This window comes from Ailuropoda melanoleuca, chromosome 8 (genome assembly GCF_002007445.2).
Source record: "Ailuropoda melanoleuca isolate Jingjing chromosome 8, ASM200744v2, whole genome shotgun sequence".
Taxonomy (NCBI): domain Eukaryota; kingdom Metazoa; phylum Chordata; class Mammalia; order Carnivora; family Ursidae; genus Ailuropoda; species Ailuropoda melanoleuca.
In genome coordinates, this window is record NC_048225.1 from 62,086,699 (window position 1) to 62,095,710 (window position 9,012).

General features: G+C 55.0%; 1 protein-coding gene across 2 annotated transcripts; it reads left to right on the top strand.

The window, feature by feature from the left end:
* The first annotated feature begins 2,768 nt into the window (after positions 1–2,768).
* ADM (adrenomedullin) lies at positions 2,769–5,055 on the top strand. Of its 2 annotated transcripts, none has more exons than XM_011220900.2 (4): positions 2,769–2,926; positions 3,378–3,496; positions 3,648–3,797; positions 4,003–5,055. In XM_011220900.2, exons 2-4 carry the CDS (start codon positions 3,399–3,401, stop codon positions 4,313–4,315), a joined length of 561 nt encoding a protein of 186 aa, XP_011219202.1. In that variant the 5' UTR covers positions 2,769–2,926; positions 3,378–3,398; the 3' UTR covers positions 4,316–5,055. The 2 variants fall into 2 exon arrangements, with proteins under 2 accessions (XP_011219202.1, XP_002916191.1); XM_002916145.4 differs by having other exon boundaries at positions 2,770–2,926; positions 4,000–5,055.
* The last annotated feature ends 3,957 nt before the right edge of the window (positions 5,056–9,012 follow it).

Consider the following 9,012-nt stretch of genomic DNA (forward strand, 5'->3'; position numbering starts at 1 on the left):
GATACGTGTGTTCCAGCGAAATCCCGAGCTGCCATTCCAGTACTTTGCCTAAAAAAGTAATTGGCGGGGTTTTCGAGCGTCAGATCTCTAAGTGCTGGAGCGACAGGGCGCACCTGCGCTGATGAGAAGCGCGCCAAGGCTGTCAGGTGGGAATCCCTGGCGTCGCTGCGACGTCGCGGGAGCAGGCACCGGCGCCGGGAGGAGCGGACCCGGACCCAGTCTCCACTCCCGGGCTCGCTGTGCTTGCTGAAGCAGCCCCAAGCACAAAGCGAAGTTTGCGTCCAGATCACGCCTCGCGACCCTGAAGAGGAGCTAGAGCGAATTCGCCCCACTCCCCACCCGCTCACGGAATCGTGGGCTTTCCAGAAAGACACCCGAGGCAACGATGCAGGGCCACAGGGACCTCTGCTGACCGACCCCCGGGGCCGGTGGGAACTGGAAGGGGCGAGTCCAGACCACGGGACTTCCCTGCTGTGGGCCAGCGCCCCGCTGTCCTTGACCTTACAGCAGCCGAGGCGCGCGCGCCAGGGAAATGAAAGCAAAACCTACCTTGGCGCGGACCCCACTGGAAGCCGGCGACAAGTCGCATCCTCAGAGAAGGTCTTGGACGGGCTTGGTGCGAAGAGTCTGACTCTCAGGGCACAAACTGAAATGGAGAGATGGGAAGGAGGAGAAAAGCAGACTAGTTTGGCTGCGGGCGGCTCCTGGAAGCAGAGCAGGCACCGTAATACCTGCTGTCTGAGGTGCCGGCAGACGAGCCGCCTGACCTAGTCTGCTGCCATGACAGCCGTGCGGCTCGCCAGGCGGCCGGAGCCCAGCCACTACGCTGCCTTGCACCCCTCTGACCCCGAGCTCTTGCAAGAGTCAGACCCAGCGCAGGAGCCAGGAATCTGTCCCCCACCCTCAGCTGGAACTCAGATCCATTCAGGTGACTCCCTTGGGGAAGAGTCCCCAGAACAAACAACTTCAGCCGCGGCCATTCCTCTCCGGGGTGCAGTCACCACGGTCCGGTCCCGAGAATGCAAAGGCCGCTGAATCACCAGCAGTGTGTGGCCCAGACCAGGCAAGGTCCCCACCAGCCAGCTCCTTCGCACCGGGTGTCAGAACCAATTTGGCAGAGCCGGTAGGAAGCAGAGAGGTCTGCAGGGGGCACATCATAGATGGGGAAACTAGAGGGGAAACATGATGGACCCACGTTCACACAGCCACAGGGTGGGTTCTAGAAGCCGGTCTGCGGAGTCCAGGGGCCCAGCGCCGGCGGCCTCTTAGCCTAGGCACCCGGCTTCAGGGCTTGAGAGTAGGGTAGGGGTTGCTAGGATTCCAGAGGCCCGAATGCAAGAACTAGGGAGGTTCGCGGGGCTGAGTTCCCTCTCAGTTTGGCCCTCAGAAGAGAAGTAAGAAAGTAAAATCAAGAAGGGGTGATGGAGGGACGCCTGGGTGGCTCAGTGGGTTAAGCATCTGCCTTCCACTTAGGTCATGATCCCAGAATCCTGGGATGGAGTCCCACATCAGGCTCCCCGTTTGTGCGCTCCCTCCCACTCTCTCTCTGGCAAATAAATGAAATCTTAAAAAAAAAAAAAAAAGCGGTCATAGAGGAACACAAATGGGTGACAAACGTGCTTGGGGGTGATTCATCATGAACAGGCATAAATCCCTGGGCGGGGGCTAGGACTCTCCTTTCCCCCTTGACGGCATGATGACCCCAGCCTACAAATATCCACGCCGCGCCCGAGTCTGCGGGTTTGCTTGCCAGGCCGAGTAAGGACTGTTTCCTACGTTTGGTGTGACTTTGGTCAAATTCTTCCCCTCTCTGAACTTCAATTTTCTACTTGGTGAAATAAGAACAGTAATGTTAACCTTCCTCGCCTAACTCAAGGGTAGGTGTCAGGATCAAAGATCAGGCTGTGGCTGTTTTGTAAACTCTAAAGCGATTAACATACGTGAAGCATGAGTGTGCTCCCTGGCAGTAAATCCTCACGTTTACAATGGGTGAATGAAGTTTCCGAGGGCAGCAAGGCAAACTCTCAGGTTGTAACCTTGTAAGGAATAACTGGATTACAAGGGGGGGGGGGGGACGAAACGGTATCGTCCGTCCTAATTTTGGTTATTCCCATATTTCCAAATAGGCAATTAAATTCTGAAACTTCAGATAATTCTCCCCTCCAAATCCCAATTCTCAAATCAGCCTTTCCGAGCCTTGCCCCTATTGCGAAATCTTACTAGCCCGTCCCAAAACCTTGGAGTCTCAGCCTCTCTGGGGGTGCTGGCGAGCCCCACTCCTCTAGTCTTTGCTCGGTGTCCGGTCCCTGCGGCTCCGCAGGAGTCTGGGGTCGCGTTCAGGTCAGGCGCCGAGCCGGCAGGGGGCGCGGTCCACTCGAGGCCACCGCTCCCGAAGTCCCGGGCTCCGGCCATCCGCGTGGTACCTCCCGCGGGCTCTTGCAGTTCCGTGCCAATAGGCCTCGCACTCTGGGTTGCATAGGTCCTGAGTAAGGACCCCAAGAGGTTGTACCGGCCCTACTTCACCCTGGTTTATGTTCTGAACCCTGTGCCCAGAGAGTCAGAGTTGTGGCATTTCCTATACCAATCCTGGGAGCTCATCTCTGAGTCCTCTGGGCACGAGGGACCCCCCACCCCCACCTCCACACCTTCGGACGAGCAGTGCGCGCGCCGGAGTGCAGAAGCCCGCGCGCGCCCGAGGAAAGAATGGGAGGGTGCGAGGGCAGCTCAGGCCCCGCCCCCTGTGCTCCTATAAAGCCGGGGAACCAGAGCCGGCCGTTCAGTGGTTTCTTGGTGACACTAGGCGGAACAACTCGGTCCTTGCCACCTCTGGTTTCTCACCGCAGCTTGGACGTTGGGGTTTTGCCAGTGCCAGAGCAACGTCTCAGACTTTCTTCTCCCAGATCTTGGCAGACCCCCCCCTCGGCAGGTAGGCGCCACAGGCGGGGCAGATAAGCGGTGGGGGGGGAGGCGGGGGAGAACTTCAGAGTACTGGAAACTGGGAGTTGTGCTGGGTGAGGGGTACAACCCATTTTGGAGAAGGTCCTCTGCGGGTTGCGCCCCATACACTGGGCCCAGCTGTGCACACAACTGGAACTGCGGAGAACCAGTCCCCTCTCCTCCGCCACCCAAATTCCGAGAAGTCGAGTAGGGAACCTCTGGGAGCCCGGCGCTGGGCAGAGGCCTCCCCTGCGGGGCCTGTCACACGCCCGGCGGGTGCAAATGCCGCTGGCGCCTCTCTGCGCCCGGGCGAGATAAGCGTCTGAGCCAGGCGGAGCGCGGGCTGACTCTGCCCGCGCGGGGGCCCCCACACGCCCTCGGTGCCCCGCCCGCGCAGTGCTGCAGGCGGGGTGCTCATGCGCCCCTCTCTCTCCTTCCAGGGTCTGCGCATCGCCGCCAGCATGAAGCTGGTTCCCGTCGCCCTCATGTACCTGGGCTCCCTCGCCTTCCTGGGCGCCGACACCGCACGGCTCGACGTGGCGTCAGAGTTCCGAAAGAAGTGAGTCGCAGGCAGCTCCTTCTCCAGTCCTTGTACCTGGGAGACGGGGGAAACTGGCCGTTGTCCCCGAGGACTTAGAAGGGGATGGGAGCCGGTCGGGACCGGGACCTTGCCTGGATGCATACTGATCGAGCCTGTTTGTGCTTTCTAGGTGGAATAAGTGGGCTCTAAGTCGCGGGAAGAGGGAACTTCGGGTGTCCAGCAGCTATGCCACCGGGCTCACTGACGTGAAGGCCGGGCCTGCCCAGACACTCATTCGGCCCCAGGACCTGAAGGGCGCCTCTCGCAACCCCCAGGCCAGGTAACTATGCCCTTAGCTGAAGCGGGGTGGGCAGGGGGAGCTCTCCACCTCCACCCTGGCCCTGGGGATCGGCAGGGATGTTTGGAAGTTCAGACGGCGGTAGCAGTTTTCGGCCCCTCTGGTCCTTGAACGGCTCAGATGGTGGCTGGGACCAAAGCCCTGCTTGATGGGGGTCTCACGTTACTTTCCTTCCCTTCCCCAGCAGTCCGGACGCCGCCCGCATCCGAGTCAAACGCTACCGCCAGAGTATGAATAATTTCCAGGGCCTGCGGAGCTTCGGCTGCCGCTTCGGAACGTGCACGGTGCAGAAACTGGCGCACCAGATCTACCAGTTCACAGACAAGGACAAGGACGGCGTCGCCCCCAGGAGCAAGATTAGCCCCCAGGGCTACGGCCGCCGGCGCCGGCGCTCCCTGCCCGCGACCGGCCTGAGCCGGACTCTGTTGTTCCCGGAGCCACAGGCACGCGGGGCTCCGGCCTCCCGGGTGCGTCAGGTGCTCGCCAATCTTAAGATTTAGGCGCCTGTGGCAGCAGCGAACTGGCGCGCGTATGCATCCCGCTGACTTCCCCCGGGGCGGAGGGCTTCCCAGGGCCGAGCCCCTCAGCGGATGGAAACCGGGCTGAGCCCAGGAGTCCGGGAGGCACGGTCCGGCGGCGAGCCCTGGCTTCGCAGGAGCCCCTTCTCTTCAGAGGCACCGTTCCCCAAGTCCCAGCCCGGCCCAGGTGCCCCGTGGGGGCAGAGGAATGCGAGGGAGTGTCTGCCAAGCTCACGGCAGGGAGAAACTGAGAATTAAATGCTCGAGACCCCCAGGGACAGGGGTCCGAGTCACTGCCGTGCCTTCCCACAGACTGATTTCTCACGGGGTGTCACCCCACCGGGGCGCAAGCCTCACTATTACTTGAACTTTCCAAAACCTAGAGAGGAAAAGTGCAATGCGTGTTGTATATACAGAGGTAACTATCAATATTTAAGTTCGTTGCTGTCGAGATTTTTTTTTTTGTAACTTCAAATATAGAGATATTTTTGTACGTTATATATTGTATTAAGGGCATTTTAAAGCAATTGCATCGTCCCCCTCCCCACTTATTTTAATACGTGAATGTCTCAGCGAGGTGTAACGTTGTGTGCTGCGTGGAATGTGTGAGAGTGTGCGTGAGAGACTGATTACCTCTTGTGGAAGAAGGAAACACCGTGTCTCTGTATAAAATGGGTGATATGCGAAATAGCAAATCAATAAACTGTCTCGATGCTGATTAATTCTGGGCTCACGAGTCTTGGGAGGGAGGGTACCCCTGGTCCCAGGGCGTCCGGGAGCCTCGGGCTCCCGCAACCTCGCTTGGCAAGGTGGCACGGCTGCGCGGGCGCGTGCTGGCCGGGTCCCCCGCGGGCCGAGCTGTCCGAGCGCTGCTCTCCGTGCGGAGCGCCCGTCCGAGCGGGTCCGGGTTTCGCGGAGGCGCCTAGGGTCGCAGCCTCGCGTGGCGGCCGGGCCGGGCGGGGTGGGGTGAGCCCCCGTGGGGAAGCGAGCTTGGATTCTCCGGGTTGCGCAACAGAGTCCCAGATTTTACGGAGGTGCTCGCGGAGCCCGACGCAGAAGCGCGCCTCGCAGAGTTGGGTGGTCTCCGAGGCCTTCGAAGCGAGGAGTTCTTCCAGGCTGCCGGGTGTTAAAGTTAGAAGCAACTCCAGCCAAACGTTCGCACTGCTCGGGGAGCCGGCAGCCGCGCCGGGAGCCCCAGTCCTCGGCCGGCCCGGTGGCGCGGCGAGCCCGCGGGCTCATCAGCGAGGCTGTGGCGCCCCCAGCCGGCCGCCCGGGAGAGGCCCGAGAGCCGTCAGGCAGTACGTGCGCTTTAATAAGTCCTCCTACGTGGGAGTCAGCACACAGCCTTAATGAGAGAGGAAAGAAAAAAACAGTTTGCAGATGCCAACCAGGGCCGGCCCCCCAGACCTGCACGGCGGCTCCCAGTTCGGGACCGTGACTCAGCGCCCACACGCTGCGCGGCGTGCAGCTGCTGGCCGGAGGCGGGGACGGACGGACGTGCCGCCGGAATCGTGCGCCTCTGACTGCCTGAGACCTTCATTGTTCCGCCTCCCCTTGCCGCTCTCCTCTTCCTTCCTCCTCCCCAAGCCTTTTCATTTTTTCTTCACTTCTCCCCAGCCTGCCTTTTGCTCCCTCCTTCCTTCCCCTCCTTGCTTGCTTTATGCCTTCTCATCTTAGAGGGTTGACCCCGGTTCCGGTCATAGAAGCTGGACACTAAGCCCCAGTGAGTGACTAGATCAGAAGGGGAGGCTAAGGGGAAGCCCGCCTGATTTTGATTTCCCTGCCCCGTTTGTGTCATTCAGTATCCTGAAGACCCAGGATGCAGACCAACTGCTTGTCCTTCTCAGAAAGTTTCCCTGGCCTTTCCACTTCAAAGCATGGCTAAAATGTTGGTGCGTACAGGTGACCTCAGAAATCTTCCTGAGAAAACCTCAGTTTGGAGAATGGAAATGATTCCAGGGCAGCCTTACCTTCTCCTGGACCTTTTGCACCAATTGTGTTCTTCTGAGGGCCAGGGATAGTTCCTTTCAGAAAAAGCCTGTCTGTGTAGTGAAAGAGATAGGTAGATCCTAGGTCTCGGGGTCCAGAGACAACATGCATCTGAAGGAGTTTCAGTTCAGAGGAAAGTAGATCTTGGCCCCTGGAATTTCCTTAAGATCACACAAAGACTCAGTTTGCGCACCTGGCCCTTGATAGTGTCGATCTTCATACAATTCATTGTCCTATTTGATCTCGACAGTTCTGTGAGATTCATCAGAATTAAGGAGGTTACCATCCTCATCCTCATCCTCAAGGGCCTTTTAGTAAATATTCAGAGAGAACTCTGTGCCAGGCATTGTAAAAGGTACGGGGCACGTATGAATGAAAGAGGGACTAAAAACTCCAGTCATGGAATTTCTATGCCAGCGAATGGTTCTGGGTGGTCTGAAGGGGCAACAGAAACTGCAGAGAGCAGCAAACACTTCAGCTCCGCAGACAGTGGCTGAGGATTAAATACCCTTTTCCTTGCACCAAGGTTTGTCCTACAGCCACAGAGCCCTCCAGCCAAACCTTACCCTGGCAGCACTTCAGGCAGCAGACAAAGCTGCCAAAGGCAGGTTGGGCACTAGCTTAGGGCTGTTCTGAGCAGGGAACGGGCATCTAGCCTTTAGTCCAAGGAGTCTTATGACTCCCTTCTGGGAATCCAAGGCAAGTGAAGGAGATGTTTCAGCTCTGAAAGAGGCAGCTGCTCAGTTGGAATCCTTCCCATCTGAAGGTTTTGTGATTGGAGACCTGTCTGAACAGACAAGAGACCCTCCTAAGACCAGTGTGGTACAAGTTCTGAATTGACTGAAGGTCACCATCAAGCCCTGGGACCTTCTCTGTGAGCCATTCAACCTACCTTCTGGATTTTTTTCATAAGGTGTTGAAGCCTGTCAGGATAAGGCCTCCTGATGCCAAGAACACATCGTTTATCAACAGTGATGAGTCATTTGTGAGCTGATTCGACATGTCCTCAGCTGAGGAGTAGTCACAGCTTTTATCTTTCGCTACTGTTGCTGGCTATGGGATTGGTACCATCCATTTGTAATCAGACAAACAGTACTGGGCAATTTCTTCAGAAGCCAACACCTTGGCTGAACAGCTAAGGGAGGAAGGGAGTGATGGAGAGGATGGAACTTGGTTCTTTTTTTAGCACCTGCTTTGTATCAGACATTCTCCTAGCCACTTTGTACATATTATCTCATGTAATTCTTATAGCAGCTTTCTAAAGTAGGTGTTATTATCTCTATTTGTAGATAAGAGAATTGAACCTCAGAGACATAAAGTAAGTTAGCCAAGGTCACACAGTGAGTAGTAAGTGCTGGAGTCTGGATTTGCACCCAAGCACTGCAGGCTATTTTAATGCTATAAAGCCATGGAGCGTAAGTGGGATAATTTTAACATTTGGACTCTCAGGCCAGATGTCCCCAAGTGTCCTCTAATATGAGGATGGCTTGGGTAGGTGATTTACACCTGTGGTTCTGGAAGATTTACAAGAGGCTGGTAAGACTGGAAAGGAAAATGTCTTTAGCAGTATGCTCAGTGAGTGCAAAATAAATAAATGAAGTGAGTTTTAAAATTCTTGGTCCTGGTTTGAAGCAGGGTTTATAAACCAGGAATAGCTCCCCCACTCCCCCGCCCAGCGTAGCCACTGACCTCTTCTGTTTTCATTGCCAAATATAGTTAGAACATACACTGAAGACCTCAAGAGCTGCCTTCTGAGGGGAAGGCCTCCTGAGCTGTTCCTGGCCAAACACAGTGCTGCTCTGTAGGTCTTGAGTCACCTGTAAGAACACCTGTGTGTACAAAGCTACAAATAGAGTTTCCACCCTTGAAGTGGAACCTTCTGTCTTTGGCAATTGTTGCCCAAAGCAGCTTTTCAGAGGCTGTTGTAAACTGACGGTTTTAAGTTGACTGCTTCTTCCTCTTTCTCTAACCCAAGAAGGAGAGGGCCTTGTTATCCTGGGTCCCACTGAGGTTTCTGCCAAAGCGAGATTGGAGCCTTGGTCTCCATTTGAATGGGAAGAAGGGTGAGGCTAGATAGCTATCTGGTGGTCCCACTGGTCTTGTTCCAGAGATATTTTGGAACATTCTGGAGAAACAATAAAATGACTGTGACCACACAGGCAGATGAATTTAGTAGGTTATTGTACATTTATCCAACAGCAGGAAAGTACTTCTGAGTATTAAAATGAATTTTTTAAAACACAAAAAATGCACTTTACTTATCACATGATACTTAGTACAAAAAAAAAAGATTCACCTTTCATACCACTCCTAGAGATAGCCCCTATTAATATCTTAGTATATATCCTTTTAGACATGTATATATAATGCATATCCGTTTATACACCTACTTTTGAAAACTGAACTCAAGTGCACAGAGCTGAATTAAACATACTCCTCAGTTTAAGGCAAACTGTCACTAGGAGTTTATGCAGGAATTCTCTCTTGTTTTATTTTAATTATTTATTTATTTTCTCTTTTAATTTCCATACCCCTTTTCATCTCCTTCAGAGGAACCCTCTTTAACATATCTTTATGATATTATCTCTCTCTGTTCTTGATCCTTTTATTCCATTGGAGTGTTTGGTTTTTTTCCTATTGATTTGAAACACTACCTAATGATTAAGAATATTAAAGTCTGTCATGTACAC

Coding starts and splice junctions, on each gene's coding strand:
- ADM (XM_002916145.4), top strand. CDS start 3,399: ATGAAGCTGGTTCCCGTCGCCCTCATGTACCTGGGCTCCCTCGCCTTC. Junction 3,497..3,647: donor GCGTCAGAGTTCCGAAAGAA/GTGAGTCGCAGG, acceptor TGTGCTTTCTAG/GTGGAATAAGTGGGCTCTAA. Junction 3,798..3,999: donor TCTCGCAACCCCCAGGCCAG/GTAACTATGCCC, acceptor TCCCTTCCCCAG/CAGTCCGGACGCCGCCCGCA.